The sequence below is a fragment of the Lissotriton helveticus genome, chromosome 9 (assembly GCF_964261635.1).
Source record: "Lissotriton helveticus chromosome 9, aLisHel1.1, whole genome shotgun sequence".
NCBI lineage: Eukaryota > Metazoa > Chordata > Amphibia > Caudata > Salamandridae > Lissotriton > Lissotriton helveticus.
Window position 1 is genome coordinate 133,488,755 of NC_136070.1, and position 19,900 is coordinate 133,508,654.

The 19,900-nt window shown below is 44.5% G+C and overlaps 1 protein-coding gene across 4 annotated transcripts in view; it reads left to right on the plus strand.

Moving 5' to 3' along the window:
* The window catches only part of ZNF106 (zinc finger protein 106), a 395,360-nt gene that overhangs the window by 229,188 nt on the left and 146,272 nt on the right, over positions 1–19,900 (plus strand). For all 4 annotated transcript variants that reach the window (XM_078659625.1, XM_078659628.1, XM_078659626.1 and 1 more), the window contains one exon: positions 1,860–2,577. In XM_078659625.1, the coding sequence (XP_078515751.1) occupies positions 1,860–2,577 (718 nt within the window). The remainder of the gene's footprint in view (positions 1–1,859; positions 2,578–19,900) is intronic.

The window sequence follows — 19,900 nt, forward strand, 5'->3', positions numbered from 1 at the left end:
CAGCATGGCCTTGACCTAAGTGAATCAATGAAGAGGCAATCGCACAAGGAAGTTATTCACTAGTATGTTCAACAAATGAAGCAAAGCTACCATCTCACGAATGAAAAATATTGGTGTAAAAGGCAGCAGTGCTGTTAAGTCACTTGACAAACAGTGCAACTTCTGTGAACACGTGTTAAAAGTTGATGCATAGATTACTTACAACAGACTCCTCTACACGCAAAACGTGTGAGTCCAACTAGTCACCGAGTACTGTAGAAATACAAATGTTGATCAGACAACAGATTTCGCCATGGGATTTTAGGAGTGGGAACGAGGGAGAACCGAGTGACCCAAACAATAAAAACATTCATATTAAAAGGAAAGCAAACATGCTTTTTGCCGCACTGCAGCTACCGGTATGGACTGTCACGACAATGTCTCTTTGTTCGCACTTTAAGAAAAGAGCCCCAATGAAAACAAGCTCTTAGCATTGCTGTGGAGAGCGGGGGGGGGAGGAGAAAGTGAAAGCGGGCATGGCGTGTTGTGCGCGTGAGAGGCACGGCATGGGGCGGCAAAGCAATTTCAAAGAGTGGGAGGGAAGGAGCGAGCATATGGGGATGAGGAGTGAGTGAGGGGGAGAAGAAGCATTTGATGTGGTGATGTGGTGTGCGAGGCATCTGTAAAGTAAAGTAATCTGTAAAGTATACCCTAACAAACATGAAGCGCAGTGTCCAGCAGCCACCGGCCGGCCACAGGGGAAGGAGGGAGATGAACGGGTGGGAGTGTAGACGCTTTACAAAAGAAGCTGCTAATTAAATACAAGAGCGGCCGGGAAGCGGCCAGGAAACACAAGTACGGCCGGCCACATAATTAGGGGAGGAGAAGCCGCACAGCACACGCTGGGCGAAGCCCTTTGATGTGCTGTGCGGCCGCGATGCGCGCTCTGTGCTGGGGGAGGGCCATTAGGAACAGGAACAGATGGCCATGAAAGTGTATGGGCCAAATGCGCGTGCCTGTACGTGCACTCGAAGAAAACGCCACGGACAAAAGTGGTGGTTTGACTATCCGATGGAGCACATGAATTCTCCCCCTTTACCATTGCTTCGCAATGGAAAAGGACGAGACCTAAAAACACTTGGGCCCCCACCTGCTGAAAGGGTACAAAAAGCTGATGAAGGCGCCACCTCCGCTCCACATAATGCACTATTCTCTGGACAGCTAAGTCTGCCAAGAAGAGAATTACCTATTAGGAGAACAATTTACTTATGTTTGGTAACGCTCTTTGTGGTAGAGACTCTATCTTGAAGCAGATTTTTCACCTACTCTCCCATCCTCCTCCTTCTGTTGTTGGACTCGATCCTTTAATAAGGTCCCAAGTCTAGGAATCTGCACACTGATATACTGATATGCTTTTGGGGCTCCATGTCTGTAGACTCAGACAGTCTCCACAGCAACTGATGCCAGTGCCCGGGATGGCAATTTTATTGGACCCTGGCATCATTTCCGAAGTGGAACGTGGTCAGTGCAGAGCTGCACAGCACTACCTTCTGGCGCACATAGGTACAACAAAAACGTTTCCGGATACACTCTGACTCCTGGGGAATATTTAGAAGGTGAGAAATCTATGGCTAGATAGTCTCTTTACCAGAAAGAGCGTTACTGAAGTAAGTAACAGGTTTGTTTGCTTATTAAACATTGCAGTGTTTCTATCGAAATGTATAAATATTATTGTATTTTAGTTAGTAAAAGGTCAGTGGTCTCCTACCGACCTCCTGAACTGCTGTGAAAAAGTTAATCATTTTTGTAAGCTGAAAAAAAGCCACAACTTGATCTTAAGGACATTTTTCATTGTTTTGTTACTTGTTTTCTTTTATTAGGACCAATTGGCCAAAGTGGCTTGCCATCAGCTCCAGAGGAGTCCTCTACAGGCAAGTCCAACTCCAGGTCTACAGAAATGCATGCACAGCAGCAGTCGTCTCCAACTTTAGTTGCACAGGGAAGCCATTCAGTGCTTGAAGGATCTTTGTTGCAAAGGCAAGCAGGTTTATTTCAATGCCAGCTTACACCTGGACAGATTTCTGTAGTAAAAGAATCCAACTACCGTTCGGATCAGCCTCAGCAACAAGCAAAATCTACCAAAGCCATTGTGGAGGGGAAATGCAGTAAGAAGAAAAAGAGACTTAGAAAAAAGAAAACATTGAGAGCTGCACATGTACCAGAGAACAGTGACACTGAACAGGACATAGGTTGTAATCCAGTTCGGAAAATCAAATGCAAGAAAATGGCCAAGGAGGGAAAGGTTACAACATCCACTTCCTTTGACCAAGAGGAGAGCAGCACAGCTCTAGGAAACGAGAGGAACAAAGACGAGAATGACTCTGATTCCTCTGTCGAGGTTGTGGAGGTCTCCACTCTTAAATCTGAAGTGGTGGATATTGACTCTGCACCTGAAGAGGGGAAGCCTGACAGCCCCTCAAAAAGGGATCCCTTAAGTAACACTGAGAAGAGATTGGTGGAAGTAGCTCGGTCAGGTTATGATGAAGTCTCCTCTACCAGTGAGATGGGAACCAAATACAGAAATGGAGTTCTGAGAAGGTGAGGACACTAAATGAATAAACAATTTCTTGCATATTTAGGTGTTTTCATTTGAAATCTAAGAAGAAAGTAGACCTAATAATTGTGCACCTGTTTCAGGACTCCTCATTTTCTTGTCAAACAAACACTCTGGTCGGGGTAACTTTTGAACAGGCTATATAAGGAATTTGAATGAACAGGCATTAGCTGTATAAAGTTGTTGAAATGTGTAGGAAGCTGGCTCTGTATATTGGATACCACTAAGTGGTTGTACCGTGCACAGAGTCCAGAGATTCTCCCAGAAGTGTACAGGGCTTAATGCAAAACCAAAGTGCTCAATTTGTGGTAGTGTGGGCGAGCAGCCTTAGGGCTAACACAGAGGAGTGTAAGACATTTGTTGAACACACAATGACCAATGAATGACACATGACTAAAAAAGGAGATCCACACCAATTTTATCAAAATAAGCTTTGTCTGAGTTTTATTTTAAGAGCAAGATATTCGCACAAAGGTAAGTACGTTTTTCAGGAAAAATACTTTAGTCTTTTAAAAGTCGACAGTGCAGTTTTCAAACAGTTCAATGTTATCCTATGGAGGAAAACCACATTGCGGTTCCACGGGTAAGTACCCAATTTACAGTTCCAGTCTTCATGGTTTCAGATCAGCAGAGGGCAGGTACAGGTAAACACAAAGTCTGAACCACCAGCGGCACAGGGTTGGCCGGGTGCAGAGGTCAAATTAGAAGAGAGGCGCAAGCCGTTTCAATAGTGACCAGGGCCACTTGGAGCCACACTGCTAGCAGGCAAGTAGATTGGTTGCAGGGGCCAAGCCGGGGGTTAGAGCAAGCACAGGGAGGGGGGGGGGGGCACAAGGCAGCACCAAATAAACACCACATGCAGCACAGGGGCAGCCGGGTGCATGGTGGAAATACAGCATTGGGTGCCCAGTGCCTTTCAATTGAGAAACTCAGTTGGACAAACAGGCTTCAGGCGTTGATGCCAGAGGTCACCAGCTACAGCAGAGATAAGTGAAGATGCTTGCTGTAGGTCGTAGGGACACCGTTGGTGGAGATCCCCAAGGCCCGGGGCTTCAGGTGCAGGGATGTCCTTTAATGTCTGGCGTTTCACTGGGGAATCTGTTGTAGATCTGTGGGCCACCTAGACGCGGGCTGGAGGCATCGGGTGCCGAGTGGGCAGGACTCGCAGTTCCAGTGGAGCCATTTGCGTAGATTGTTTGGGGACAAATCCACTGTCCTCCGGAGTTCTGGTCTTTATGAACTGCCCAGCAGTCTTCCTTGGGTTCTGGAGGTTGCTGGCTGCGGGACAGGCATTGTTTTCTTTTGAAGGTTCTTTGAAGCTGGAGATAGGCCGATAGGTCTGGGGCCAAGTCAATAGGCGTCTTCAGGCTTTGCTGCATGGCTTCTTCTTTGTCTTTCTTAGGTTGGCAGGAACTATTGTCCGAGTCTAGGGCAGCCTTCTAAAAAAACAATTTTAGGAGCAGTTTAAGGGAGTGTCCGGTATGGCCAATGGGCACCTTATCTGGGGTGACTACACCCTCAATTTTGCAACCCTCCTATGGGCGGGGGCATAGTCCTAGCCCTGATTGGAGGAGTCCCTTAATCTTAAAGATGGCAGGGACTGAAAGGTGTACTTCACCTCGCCTCCTTCACCTTAGGGGTGCAGTTGGCAGAGGTGAACACATCTCCTATTCTTCCTAGGTTTTCCAGCCCAAAGTGGGAGTGCAAACCTGGGGGTTGCCATCTGCTGCTGGCAGCAGCAGCTGAGGGTCGCATTACAAAGGCAGCAGGGCTTTGAAACTCCTATTGTTTGGCGTTTTAGGCTCCGATTGAATTTTCCCGATTCATGCCCTTGTATAGGTACAATTCACGTTGCACTTATATAGGCATAGAAATTAAGCCCTTATTTAGGCATAGCCCATGCTACCCAAATACAGGCATGGCTACTTCCATCCATTCACCAAACGTCACAACGATTTCTTGAAAAACCCGTTGTTAGACCTGGCATCATTGGCGTGAGTCTCCCTTCCATTTTTGACGGATTGCCTCCTGTGTTTTGATATATTTTTGCTGGTTGTATGTTTTGGGCACTATGCCACTGCTATTCAGTGCAACCATGCAAGTGCTCTCTATGTTAAATTGATGTACTAATTGGTGATTCCATGATTGGATTATTTGATTTACCTGTCAGCCCCTAGTACAGTGCACCATGTGGGCCCGGGGCTTGTAAATCAAATGCTGTTGGTGGGCTTGCAGCACTAGTTGTGCCACCCACAGAAGCAGCTTGTAAAGTGTGTCTCAGGCTTGCCATTACAAGGCCTATGTGCAGTCTAGCACTGCCATGTCGACTTGGCCAAGTGCACCCACTTGCCAGTCCCTAAACGTTCCCTTTGCTTCATATTAGACACCCCATGGTAGGCCCAAGGGCAGGGTGCATTGTAAGTATAAGGTATGACATGCTCTGGTGTGTGTACTAATAGTGAATTATAGCCATTTTTGTTTTTCACTAATGAAGGCTACCTGTTCTTCATAGGCTAGAATGGGCAGTTAGATTATTACATTCTTATAATCCTACCTGACTCGGGGAACATGGTAGAAATTCGAATTTAGTATGCCTGAACTCAGAATAATAAAATACATCTTTTAGTAAAGTTGGTTTTAATATTCTGTGTTTGAAAATACAACTTTTAGAAAGTAGGTATTTTCTTGCCTAACTGTCCAGGCCTGCCTCTGCTAGGTTGTGTATTCCTTGTCTGGGTTTGTGAGCGACAGGCCGGGGAATTCCAGGAGACAGGCTGGGGCAGCCCAGTGGTGAATAGAGAGATCTGCATCTAGATGGGCATCTTCCCTCCTCTGTGCTGGCTCCACCTCCTGTGGGGCGGCTGATGTCTCTGCCCTGCACAGTGAAAGGAAGTCATGTAAACAAAGTTCTCAGGAACTGGTGTGGACTAGGCTGAGGCTTCTCTGCCTTCAGAGAACAAAGGATTTTGGGGTATGAATATTGGGACCCTGATCCCAAGAAATTAGATCACGTCTGGAACAAGAAACCTTTTGCCAAGGAGAAGAACCAAGGAAGCTGCAGGAGTTTGACTGCCCCTCTGCCAGTGTGCTGTTTGCTGGGTTGGCCTGCAGTGGTTGCTTCATTGCCAAGGAAAGGAGGAGGAACTTTTTAACGACTTTCATCATCTTCAGAATATTCTCCAAGGGCTTGCACTGTGATTGCCTCCTGCTGAAGTCTCAGGGACAAAAGACTTCATCTCCATCTCCCCTCTGAATTTCCTTGCTGGGAATTCTCAACTCCAGACATTTGCGTGTCGCTGGGAGCTGGAAGCGCGACGCATCGAGAGGAAGCGTGTCGCCGCTGCAGCTGAAATCGTCACATCGCCGAGAAGTGAGCCTTCGCCGCATCTCCCTGGAAGCGTGTGTTCATCGAAGCTGCCTGCTGTCACATCACCGGAGAAGCGTGACGCCATCGAGAGAGTCGCCATCGCATCACCAAAGAAGCGTGTTGCAGGGCCTGGCGCGTCTCCAAAGTACAGAGTCGTCGCAAGGCTGCAAGGGCGTCCACGCATCGTCATTGCATCGCCGCATCAAGGGCGCCATCTTCTCGCATCGCAACCAGATCACCGCATCAAGGCGGGTCCGCAGGCCGAGAATCTACTCATCACCTCCTCACCGGTAAGGATTAAGACGCATCCCCTACTCTGCGCAAGCATTGAGGCACGACGAGTCATCTTCCCCGGATCACGGAACCAACGCATCCCCCCTTTTGCGAGCCTTTTGTTTACTTTGCGTTACGCATCCAGGTACTTTGTTGAGAACTTTGTCGTATTTATCATCAACTTGAACTAAGTAACTTTGATCATCTTTAAAGGAATCTTAAGTGTAGTATTATGGATTTTTGTCATTTATGGTCTTGAGTTTAAGTCTATATAAGGAATACTTATTTTTATAAAACCTGTGTTGTGTCCATCTGTAGTGTTTCCCTGTATTACTGTGTATGTTCACAAATGCTTAACACACTGCCTCTGAGATAAGCCTGTCTGCACGTGCCAAGCTACCAAGGGGGTGAGCAGGGGTTATTAAGGAGTGTAATCCCCTTATCCTGACTTAGAAGTAAGGGTCCCTATTTGGACAAAGGTGAATACCATTGCCAACTAGAGACCCCCAGATCTAACACCATCTTAAGCCGTTATAGACTTTCCCTTGCTTGAATATTGATTTCTACAAGAACTCAGTTAGTTTTACAATGAACATCTATTCCTTAGGGGTTCATTCATGACGTTCATATGCCCGACTTTGTCAACTATGGCATTCCTAAACACCTTCAAGGTATAAATATACCTTCACTTGCTATAGCAAGATATGGTGGTTCGGAGCAGTTCGAAGACCTACTTGCCCGACGCAGCTCGCTACAGCAAGTGCCGAAGGAAGCCGACTCTCCAGCTGACGCACTGATCAGGAAGCTACCCATCTCTGCCGAGAATCCAGCTCCAGTGTTTCCGGCTTCCTTTGCGGGGTGTTGGGAAATCGAGTACCGAGACCGAGATACCAGCCCTTCTTCATTCTAAGGTATGGAGCTGATTAGAACCTAGAGAAACCTTTGGTAGATTCTTGGCAAAAACTAAACCTATGTTAAAGACCATACTTACTTCTTCCCTCGTACTAGACCTAGGTTAGGTACATTGGGGTAGGCGTATTTTAGAAGCACCAGTTGAGTATTTTAGTCTGTTATTTTTGTATGTATTTTTATATGGCTTAGAAACCGTACAATGCTTTTACAGTATTATTTTATAATACTATTCTTGCTGTACGCATTATACTTTGCATTCTAACGATTGTAGCAGTTCACCTCTCTTGCATGAGAAACAAGACTGTTCAATAAACCTTTTATTGAAACGCCTGTCTCACTATTTCTCTGCAACTCTGTAGAAACGAAGCATGCGCGATTGACTGAGTGAAATACTTATCTATTGTTTCCACGACTCTGAGAGAGATATTCTTATTCTTGGGAAACAAAGTTGTCCTGTTTATGCGGTTGTCAGAAACTAATCCCTTCTTGTTTATTCGAGAAAGTTTCTAGTGACCTCTGAGCTAGCTGGCACTCACTATTAAGTTTAGTGTATTCGATAGGGACCTATTAACTTAAGTCCTACGTCAAATCTATAGGATATATTATTCCAATGCGCAGAGCCTATTGGAAATATAGGAACTACACTACACTTCCCTCTCGAGCACTGTGTCCATCCTGAGGGGGAGGTATGACGCCTCCGCCCAGGATGTGCATTGTTGTTGGTCCAAGAGAGCAGAGGCTCTCGACCCAGGGGTCCAGAAACATGTCTGGTGGTGGCAGGCTGCTCACAGCAAGTCTGTGGCCACACCAGAGTTGGTAGGTTTTCACTGGGCACCTCGAGGGGCCCTCTGAGTACATGTATCAATAAATCCCACACTGGTATCATTGTGGGTTTATTGAGGGAGGGGAGTAGTCGTAGGAAGATGGGTTTCTGTTGCAGTACCCCCCCCCCCCCACTTTTTGCTAGACTACTGATGCACTTTGACTTGATGTGCCCTGGATCCCTGCCAATCAGGTTCTCAGGGCCTGTGTTCTTTCCCAAAACTGTACCTTGTACCCCCAACTGGCACCTCTCTGGCCACATGTTAGCCCTTGTAAGAGGTACCATGTGCACTGTGGTCAGGGAAGACCTGTAGGGGCTCAGTCCACCCTTAGAGGGCCTGTACCTTTACAGACACACTGCCATTGCAAGCTCCGTGTTTTGGAGCAGAACAAAGTGAAGAATCGGCATGGCACATATCCCTGTGTGCCATGCCTACAACCCACTGCCCTGGCATAGGTCAGTCACCCCTCTAGGTGGGTGCACTATACCGGTGGTGAGGGTACAGGTGCATGAGACCTGTACCACCACAGTGCCTAAGCCAATTCTTAGACATTGTAAGTGCAATAATGCAATTAAGAGTAAATGGTGCTGGGAGTTTGTCATTACGAACTTCACAGCACCATAATGGCTTTACTGAAAACTGGGAAGTTTGGTGTCAAACTTCTCAGCACATTATACCCACACTGATGGCAGTTTGGGATTTAATGAAAAATGCACTCAGATGGCATCTCAGAGATGCTCCCTGAAAAACGACCAGCATCTGGTGGGTTCCCTGACTGGTACACACCAGCCTGCCACCACGAGACATGTTTCTAGGCCCCTGGGGTCAGAGCCTTTGCTCCCCGAGCCCTGAAACAAAGCCTCTCCTGGGCTGAGGTGATCACGCCTACCCCTGGCCAGGATGAGCCATCTGTGGAAGGGGAGCTTCAAAGGCCTTTTCGTCTTTGTAATGCAACCCCCAGCCTCTCCTGCTATCAGGAGCAGGCCCCTTCCTGTCTCCCCTCCTTTTCGACATGAAGACAGGTGGGAAAAATTAGCTAACCCAAAAAGTGGGCTCACTTCTCAACCCCACCCCTGAGGTGGGGAAGGCGAAGTGAAGCCCACTCTGTGCCCACCATCATGCAGGTGGTAGGCACTCCCCAATCAGGATTAGGGACCGTGCCCATTCCCTTACATGGGGTGAGCACACAAAGGGAGCACAACAAGGGTGTAGTCACCCTAAGGTCAATAGACCATTGGCTACTGACATCAAGCCCCCTAAAAGGCCCCCTAAATACAGTATTTAGGGGGGCAGCCCTGAACCAAGAAGACAGATTCCTGCAACCTACGAAGAAGGACGAAAGAAGACTCCCAGCAGAGGAGACTGCAGAAAACAACTGACTTGTCCCCAGCCCTACCGGCCCGTTTGCATTTCCTAGAGATCCTGTGCCAAAAGTCGCCCTGTCCTGCAGCCAGCGACCTCCAAAACCCCTGGGAGGATTGATTGCCTTCAACAAAGACTGTATCTCCCGTGAACAGCAGCTCTGTTAAAACGAATCTCCAAAGCAAGACTCTGAGCCTGCTGAGGAAAAAGAAACCAGACACCTGGAACCATCACTGCACCCGTCGCCTACGGCCCGAGTTCGAGTAGCCCACCGGTCCCAGAGAGGTTCCCCCAGCGCTCCAGAGTCCGAGTCCGCCGTGGGTTGACACCACCAGGACTCCCCGATGTCGCCTGCATCCTCTGCATGGAGACCCCCCCAACCACGAGTGGCCCAGTAAGGTGAAATCCGACCTCAAAAGACACCCCTGCATCTAGCCGCCCTCGAGAAAAGAACTCACCGTACACCTACGTCCCTGACCCCTCCAACTTACCTGCCCAGCTGTTGGTTCCTCTCAGAAGTCTTCCTGGAGGAAGCCTGCAGCTAAAAACCAAAGCCGGCAATCCCCATTGAAAACAACAAGGCACCCGACGCCAAAACAACACCCTTCACCCGCTGGCCCTGTGCCACTGTGGGTGCACTTTGTGTGCTAAACCGGATCCCCCTTTGCCCTGAGCCTAACACCAGGAGCTTTACTCCCAAAACCCTGTGGCCAACTTGTGAGCATCCACCAACAGGAGGCCCCCTATCCCCTGTTGGATAACATTGGGCCTCTGCACTTTGCATCCGGTCGCCCTAGTGCCACTGAGGGTGCTTTGAGAGTGCATCTGTGACGCTGAGTGAACCCTTGTTCTAACCCCAGAAACTCAACCCCAAAGACTGAGTACTTACCTGTTAACTGATAACGTAATTTCTCTCTCTAGGAATACATTGACAGTTTTCCCTTGAAAAATGTTCTTAGTGTGGAGTTGATTTGTATGAAAACCTGAAAAACAAGTGTGCAAAACTGATTTTACTTACCTTTTCTCTAGGAAATATCCCAGTGTGATATCCAGTCATATCACACTGAGTAGAAAAAATAACTTAAAAAGTAATCTGAAAAGTAATTTCTTCATTTTAACTTACTTGTATTTAAATCAATTGCATTTGAACCTGCATTAAATTGTAAAACGTTCCATAAGAGTTTACAAAGCATTTTTTTCACTTACCTGTGCCAGACTTGGCTTGGTTCGAGAAATGAAATAACTTAATATTTTTGTACAAACAAAATTGATCTGAGTACAGTCTTTGAGTGTGTGACCTCATTTACTAATTAAGTGTGTACAACAAATGCTTAACACTACCCTCTGATAAAGCCTTACTGCTCGCCAACACTACCACAAATATAGAGTAAGGTGCTATCTACTTTTACCTCTACCTACCTTTTGGAGTTCCACTGGACTGTGTACACTATACCTCATTTTAGTATAGTATATACAGAACCAGCTTCCTACAGTAGTTTGGTACCAAACACTTCTGGTTTTCAGAGAAGCCATCGTGGTGTTGAGGAACTCAAGTTGCTGAGTTTCCAGCCATGGACTCTATGCCTTCCCTGGCACTTACAATATCTAAGAATATTGTAGGGGCTTATCTGCCAAAGCAGATTGTAGTGTAGCTCCTATTTTCCCAATAGGCTCTGCGCATTGGAATAGTACCTACAGCAGTAAAGGCCTAGGCCAGACGTTAACTAGGTCTACTACTGTCGATACTAGACTTAATTTTTGGGTTTGCCAGCTAAGCTCAGAGTTCGCTAGAAACTTTCTCGAATGTTCAAGGAAGGAATTAACTCCCCTGATTAGACAAGAAGGGATTTAGTTTCTGACAACCATAGAACATGACAACTTTGCTCTCCCCTAATCAAGAGTCAATCTCGAGAGTCGTGTGAGCACAAGGCAATTATTTTACTCAGTCAGTACGTGCATTCTTAGTCTCATCAGAATGTAGAGAAAAGGAAGAGACGGGCGTGTTCAATAAAAGATGTTATTTATTGATCAGTCTCTTTTCTCATACATGAGAAAATGGATCGATATTATTGCAATACTTATAGTTAAGTAAAGTGCATACATTAAAAGCAATAGTATAAAATAATACTGTAAAAACATTGATATGGTTTCTGAGCCATATGATGTTTAAAATGATTAAAATATATTTACATACACATATACATTTGACTAAACGTACTCAACTGGTGTTTCTAAATACGCCTACCCCGTGTACCTGACCTAAGTCTAATGCGTGGGCGGGAATAGAAAGTTACAGTTTAAGTTAAGTTTGTTTTTGCCAAGTGAATAACTAAAGAATTCTCTGTGAGGGGTTATTCAGTTCTGTACCTGGAATTTAGGATGAATGAGGAATGGTATCTCTTTCTCTGCTCTCGATATTCCAGGCTGCCTGCGAGGGCTGCCCGAAAGCGCCGGTGCTGGGTCTCTCGGCTTGAGATAGCAGCGCGTCTCTCAGCGCGTCAGGAAGGCGGGGCTGCGCCAGCGGGGTCTGCTTCTGCTCTCGGCTTCGGCAAGTGTGGCTGCTCCGTCTTGTCACCACGCGTGTGTTTGCATAGGGCAAGATCGGCAATATTTATACCTTAAAGGTGCCGAGATTGACGTAAGGATGGACATAGATACGTCAATAAAGATGTCATACGACTTGCTCGTTAGCACATTCTTTACTAAAGTTCTCTGTGAAATCAAAACAATGGCCGCACGGATTTTCCAGGTTGTCATAGGTTTGATTTGTTATGAGAACGTCGTATGCCTTATCAGGGGCTGGAGGAATGTCGCTTGTCTAATTAGATCTCAAGCGTTATGACCTAATCAGATAACACGTTCCTGTGCCGTAGTGTGACTGCGTCAGATAACGGTATCTGCATCATGGGGGCTTTTCTTGCCTCATGGGCTGACTGTTAGTTAACTTGATAGTTAGTTTAACCAGAATAGGGTCAGGAATAGGGGGACTGATTCAGAACCTATAGAAATACACGACACCCACTCCACGCTAACTATGGTCATATCTACTAATCTATGCATAGTATAACATAGTACAACATACTATAGAGTATAGTGTATACCTTACCACCCCAAAATACATAAATGCATTTCGAAATTTTCAAATATACTGAAAAATTGCAGTCATATATATTGTATGCACTTAAGCTATGGTTTAAATGCAAAAGTAAACACTCATTTGTATGCATTATTGCTTATTGGTATATGAGAAATACACATGAAATGGCTCTTAATATGGCTATACAGAAAGGAAGTTCGAGACCATTTCATCACATAATAAAATATTTGTGAACATCCCAGCGGGCAACTAAAGTTTATAAAGTATCTAAAAATAGAAATCTTAGTTCTCTAGGAATAGTTTCTTACTTTAAGCAGAAGATAAGTGTCCCGAAAAATTTGTGAAAAATAATTTGGGGCTGCTAAAAAATTGTTGTCCGTGAACTGGTGGGAAGAATTGTTCATGTGACTTTATTTTTAAAGTTGAAGGCCGAATTCAGGGAACGCCGTGTGCGAGTTTACTCAAAAAGTCTCTATTTCTGTTCTGGAGAGAACATCATATCATTAAGGCTTTCGAAAAAACTGTCAACAGCTTCATGGGAAAGTTCCACTAAGTCGGAAATAGGTGTAACCATGCATTCGTGCGCATGATTGTCTGTATTGACATTCTGATTCGCATTGCTGACAGAAGGTCGTACCTGTTCGATGCTGCTTTCATCTTGAACTTCACTACTCTTCAATCGCAGTGGTGAAGATTCCAGGAATGCCGTCATCAGGATTGGCAGCCTTTGAGGGCAGCACAAAGCGTGAACCTTGGTAGGAACCAACAGTGTATCTGCATCCACTGGCGCATCCGATTGTAGCGTCAGACAGGTGTCTAACACGCATTCTTCTCCGCATAGCAGACACCTTAGTACAGGTAAAACACACCTTTGCCACATTGGTCGAAATGATAGAAACCAAGTCATGTTCAGGTCTCTAAGCCGGGAGAGTCCCAGGATTTTTGATATCCGGTCCCGGTATCCAATGGCTAGGATCGTATCTTCCATTGTCGCGAGAGTTTGATCTGTGACATGGGTTGCCATAACGAAAAATAAGGACTAGGAATAGGATTCCTGCAATTAGTCCCAGGATCAGGGGAAGTCCGCCAAAAATCGAATGGACGAAATCTGGAAAAATACCCAGTATGGCTTTGAATGGTGTTAATGCCATCGACAATACTGTCTTAAATACCCCTGAGATCCCATTGGTATCAGAAATATTTAAGATTTCGCTCAGGATTTCCGCGAAATGTACGGGGGAATTAGTTGATAATAATGTATGTATCTCTGCAGTCGTCCTTGCGACTTGTAGATCATACGTTTCTTTTGATGACGTGAGCCTTGTAGGCGTCTGAAGAAGCACTGTTTTCATTCTGCTTAAAGTATCTATTCGAATAGAAGTAATTTTCAAACTGGGCCATGCCCTTGCCTCCCTGTCTGGAAAGGAGCTGGGGAATAAAGAACGTCCACAGCACTTGACCTTCGCCGTTGTAGTTACTAGATAAGGAGTCCCGGGCATAAGACTGCAACATCTGCGGTCTACAATAAGAATGTAACTCCCATTATAGAGTCTTTGAAAGAATGGTTCTATTTCAGTTGCAGGTGCGCCTTGCTGGTGACATGAAAGGTTGTATGAATTCCCTTCACAGGCTCCATGCAAACTAATACCGTTACACAGAAGCGTGCCGCTTAGTGACATAGCACAATTGTTGCCACTAAGAAACACTTTCTGTCCTTTATTACTGACACATGCATGTGAATAGGGCAGGTTCCAAGTTGTTTTAAGGTACCCCTTTCCCAATTTCTCGTACATGCCAGCCTGTATATATTTTTGGCAGTATTGAAACCTGAAGGTTGAGATTGGAATATTTATGATTCCGTGGATTATCCATTCACTGACAGGTCGTTCTGACATTGTCATTGGTAATCTTTCTAGTTTTTCAATGCTCAAGATTGTATAATCAGCACCCTTTTGCGCCATACCGATTTGTCTATCAGTAAGGTTAAAGATTTGGAATAGTGACGTTGTGTTGATTAAACGCCAAGGCACGTAGCCTGAACGCAGATTTTGTAACGTCCAGCCAAGCTGTACAATGGAACGCAATTGTGACTGACCATGTTGTAATAATAGTAAGTCTTGCGATAATATATCGATTGCTGAAGACACAATGCTGTCCAATGAAAAAATTCTGGAGGACAGAGTCATTAACCCATTGTCCACTACAGAAAGTGATTTTTCCAAATTGATACGGTCAATTTCCCGTATTCTTTCTGCTGTCTCAATTTGAGTAACCTTCCAGGCCTCATTGTATGCTGCATATACAGAGGCTGCTATGAAACGCTTTTGACGCTGTTTGCGTGGTCCCAGTATGAAATCACGCAAGTCAGCACCATCAGTAAGTAAAGATAGGTGTTGCTTAATTTCAGGCAGTGTGGAAGTCTGTAGCCATTGAAGGCATAATTTGCCCACACTGTAGGTTGTTATTATCCCTGGGTGATGTCTTTGGGGATATCTAGGGTCTGGCCTGGTCATTTTGAAACCCTGTGTTTTATTCAGGAATCTATCTTGACAGTAATTTGTATCTGTGGGCCAGATCAACCATTGTTTCCAATCAGGATGTGTTCTGTTTTGGTTTCTTATATGGTTTACGTCTATTTCTTCATCTGTATCAGAGCTATTGCTAAATATTGTTGGCTTTGGAATAGACGGTTTAATTAAATCTTTGATTTTGGCTAAGCCAAGACAGGTGGTTTGTTGAACAGTGTCATTTAAAAATATAATTTGTTCTGGGATCATGCAGGCTCTAAACAAAGCTTCTAAACCCTGTACTTGCCATTCTTTTGTACCCCAAACACTTTTCAAATCAACATTTTTGTCCCAATAATCAAATCCAAAAGTATTCATTTTTTCAAAGAACGAATCTGAATATATCAATTTTGTGTTGGTTATCATGGTTTTCATCCCTGTCTTGTTTGACAATTTAAAATAAAATGTTTCAGCATTACTTGTGTTAAAACCTGAAAAATATGAATATTTGTCATACACGGTTCTAGAGCTCCCTTTTGGAGGTGTAGCACAATGTTCCCATTGATTATAATTTAAAACATTTCTAGGTTGTGCAGATTTATGCAAAAAATGGTTACCATAATGGTTATAGCAATACATACTATCATAATTTGTAGAACCTTGCAAATAATCATGTTTTGTAAATTTAGCAGACATTACTAAGTCAGACATCATGTTGTTAATACTTTCGAAGTCCCAATCATCAGCAAATGAGTTTGGTTTTGCAAAGTCACTCAAGGAGATCTTGATTTGGTGTGGATATTTCAGGATCTCGACCGGACCATAAATTTCATAGTCAGTGTTGTCCCAGGCTACCCCACCAGGTATAGGATTGGCTGTGAAGTTGGCTGAAGAAAGTTCTCTTTTCTCGACGTGTGAAGATGTGTGTGGTTTGAGGACCAAGTTGATGTTCTGACTTGCTGTGTCCATTTTAGCATATTTTCCCTCAATGAAGCGTCCCAAAGTAAATACCATGATGAGCCAAAGTATGAGGATAAATGCACCAAAACCCACCCAAAATTCAATCCATGGAGAAACCAGATATGTTTCTTTCAGTTGTTTCAAAAGTTCCTTAGCTTTGTCTTTAAAGGATTTTGATGATGGCTGTGTCTTTGATTCACTGAAGCCGTCAGAGGAATCATCGAAGTTGATGAAGTAACCGGATGCAGTTCTGTCAATTGTTCCAATTGGTTCAGGATTTCTGTTTTTTGCATTTTCACTTGGTACTTCAGTATAGATTGGTGTGTCTCTGCTAAATGTCTTTATTTGGGTTTTCAGAGGTCTGAGTTCTATTGCATTGTTGCATAGTCCTTCTTGTTCTTCTGCAGGCGTTTCGAATGTGATGAGCCTTTTTGATAGGACCTCTGTACTGGTAGCAAACCTAGGTGTTCTGCTACTTATTGGGAGTCCACTTGGCCTACTGTTTGTTATCGGCCACATGTTGTGGTTTTACCAGGTCGATGGATACAACTCGGTTCTCCTTTTTACCAGCAAGTGGCGGTAGTACAACTGATCTTGTCCCGTTGACAGACAAGACAGGAACTGCTTTTCTGTAAGAAGGCCCAAATTCCTTCTTTACCGCGATCTTCTCCCTGACTAGATCCCCGACTTTTGGAATCCAGACAGGTCTTGCTGGGACAGGTGGTGATTCTTCAGTGGTTGTTGGCTGTTGTTTCAACTGTATGTTGCTCAGGTCTTTTCTTGTTTTGTTTAAGTCCTGCAAAATAGCCAAACGGTCTTTGACATCAAAGGTTTTTTCTATTACCACTGAAGTCTGACTATCAAGGTCAGAGATCAACATCCTAGTTCCGAATAATAATTCGTACAGACTGAATCCCTTCAGAGAATTTCTTGGCAAGTTATTTAGACTACGTTGGACACTTATTAGATGTTTGACCCACCCAGCTCCCGAACCTAATACCTTTGCCGTTATAGATTGCTTTATGTCACGGTTTTTTCTTTCAACAATTCCGTTCCCCTCAGGGTGAAATGGACAAGAGTACCGCAATTGCACGCCCATGCTGACCATGGCCTCCTTATAAGCCCGAGAGCTAAAAGCAGGACCATTGTCCGAATGCAGCATGCCAATTGCGTATGTGCCGATAAAGACTCGCAAATCTTTTATAACAGTTCTGGCGTCAGCCGTTCGCTGGGGCCACATCCATATGAATCTCGTGCATGAGTCCACTGCGACCAAGATATATTTATAGTTACCATCCCTTTGTAAGGGACCGCAGTGGTCTAGATAAACACAGGCTAATGGTTTATCCGAGATTAGAAGGGGCGTCTGTGCTGGACGTCTCACCGTTGATACTTTCATTTTTTGACATATTTCACATGCTAGAACATAGTTCCTTGTTTGTCTTCTCATTTGTGGCCACCAGTATCTCTGTTTTAATAATGATACTGTGGCTGAGATGCCAGCATGAATAGAAGCAAGCCCTTCGTGTGCCGCTATTATTAGTCCTAACCTATGTTCCATGTTTGGAATTGCCCTATCCCCCACTCCAGGGATTCGAGCAAAAGGAACATTGTTTGCATCAGTTATGTATGAGTATTTTACTGGAAAGCCTTTAGGGAGTGGTTCTATCGAATCCTTTTCTGAAGCGCTGACAGCTTGTAATATTTCGCTGTCTATTTTTGTTTTTGACCGGGTGACGGCAGCTACGGAAGCCGTTTGCACAGCTGCCTTCGCGGCCTCATCAGCCAATGAATTCCCTGCAACGTGAACGCCATCACGTTGATGACTCAGTGTATGTATCACGTGAGTCTTTGGTAGTTCTTTTTGTAAAAGAGCTACTTGTTCCCAGAGCATTTTATGCTTGATTGTGCCACCTTTCGCATCCTTGAAACCGTTCTGAAGCCAGATCTGCAAGTATTCATTATAAGACTGAACGCAATAATACGAATCGCACACTATGAGTGTGGGGAATTCTCGATCGGTATTTTCAAGCGCCATCTTGAATGCTAGTAGTTCAGCTCGCTGAGCTGTACAATCTCCTAGGGATTGTGTTTTAGTGAGGGTTGGTTTAAATTTCCCTTCGTGCCAACGACCTTTAACAATCGCGCACGCAGCACTGTAAGCTTGTTTACCCCCTACTGCGGGTTGTGCTGATCCGTCTGTATATATTATACAGCCGTAGTGATCTAGAGGCAGAATTTCGGTTGGCGGAGGACATTCGAATTCATATTGGAGAAATTCTTGTGTTTTTAAATAAGGATCAAATTCGTACACCACGTCTGTTGCAGCAAGAGAGTTAGCCCATTGTATCCATCTCGGATGGAGTGCTTTAGCATTTGGAATGCTTGCCTTTGTTACCGCCTCTAAGGCTGGTATTGGTGTCACGATTACTATTCGTTTACCTTGTGCCAGGGCTCGTTCTTTTGCTATAGCTGTCTGTGTTGCTGTAAGAATTTTTTCCGTTGGGCTAAATTTCATTTCAGCCTTAGTGTACAAGTGTGATTTAAATGCAATCGGTACCTTTTCTCCCTCATTAGAGGTCAGGTATGTGAATCCGCATCTCCCTGGGATGACTCGGATCACAAGGTTGCGTGTGTTATCACGTGTTTCTAATTTTGTTTTAATTAGCATGTCTGTTTGTAAGGATCTCAAAATTTCTGTGTGTGTTTGAGTCCAATTGGATCTTTTAAAGTCTGGTTTAATTAGATCATAAAGGGGTTTGACCCTTTCTGCGTAATTTGCAATGTATGTTCTTCCGAAATTTAGGAAGCCTAGAATTGACTGTAAGTTTTTTAGTGTTTTAGGAGCTTGGATTTCGGCACATTTCTCTAGGAAATTGTCAGCCAAGCTTTTGCCTTCACTTGATAACTCATATCCTAAGAATAGGACCGTCAGATGGGCAATTCTGGACTTTTTAAAGTTGAATTTGTAACCCTCTGCAGCGAACCCAAGTATTATGGTGTTCACCCTTTTCAAGTGAGTCTCCAAGTCATCATCTGTTAAGTAAATGTCATCGACATAAGATAATGCTTCATCATCATATAGTTGTAGTAATTCTGTTACTCTCGCTGAGAATACCCCCGGGCTGTTCTTGTACCCATGGGCTAACCGACAGAATTGCTTTTGAGTGCCATTTACTGAGAATGCAGTTAAATATCTGCTCTCTGGTGCTATGTTTTGACAAAAGAATCCATTGGAGATGTCCAAGGTTGTTTTGTATTTTTTGCGCACTATGTTATTCATTAGTGCAGCACTGTGTGAGTTTTGCACTGCAAAGGTTTTGCAACATGTGTTAAGGTGTCGGTAATCCAAAACTAGACGATATGAATTGTCTGGTTTGGAGACCGGAAACAAAGGATTGTTCATTTGTGAGGTGCAAGTTTCAATCACCCCCTGGTATTCTAGCTGATCTAGTATTTCATTTACCTGTTTTTTAGCTTCTTGCTTAATTGGGTACTGCCTTTGTGCAGTAGGTTGTGATTTTAACTGGATTTTGTGAGGAGGGGAGTCCTCATCCCATCCTACATGATTTTTATATAAAGCAGGTGCTAAGGCCACTGCCCACTTTCTAGCAAGTGTGTATTTTTTATGAATCGGTATTTGATTCGAGAAGGCAGGCATAATTACTTCTTCGCCATGAGGGCACCACTCCCTGACAAACTCTGGTGGCCAGTCTTTTTCAGCTAGAAGGATGTCATAGCCTTTGGAGAGGTTATCCCAAAATAGTCCCCTTATTTTCCTAGTCTTATCTCCCTCTATACGTAATGTTATCTCGTATATCTTGTGGGGCTTGCTAACTCTGGTGTCTGCAGTTTCCACTTGAAGGTATTCATTCGTGTCCACTGTCTCCAGATGATTCATAAGGACTTTGCGAGCTATGCTCACCTCTGCTGCGCTGTCTAGCATTGTCTGAGCCCACTCTCCGTTTTTCAGTTGTGTCCTCAGTATTCTCGGCATTGTTAACT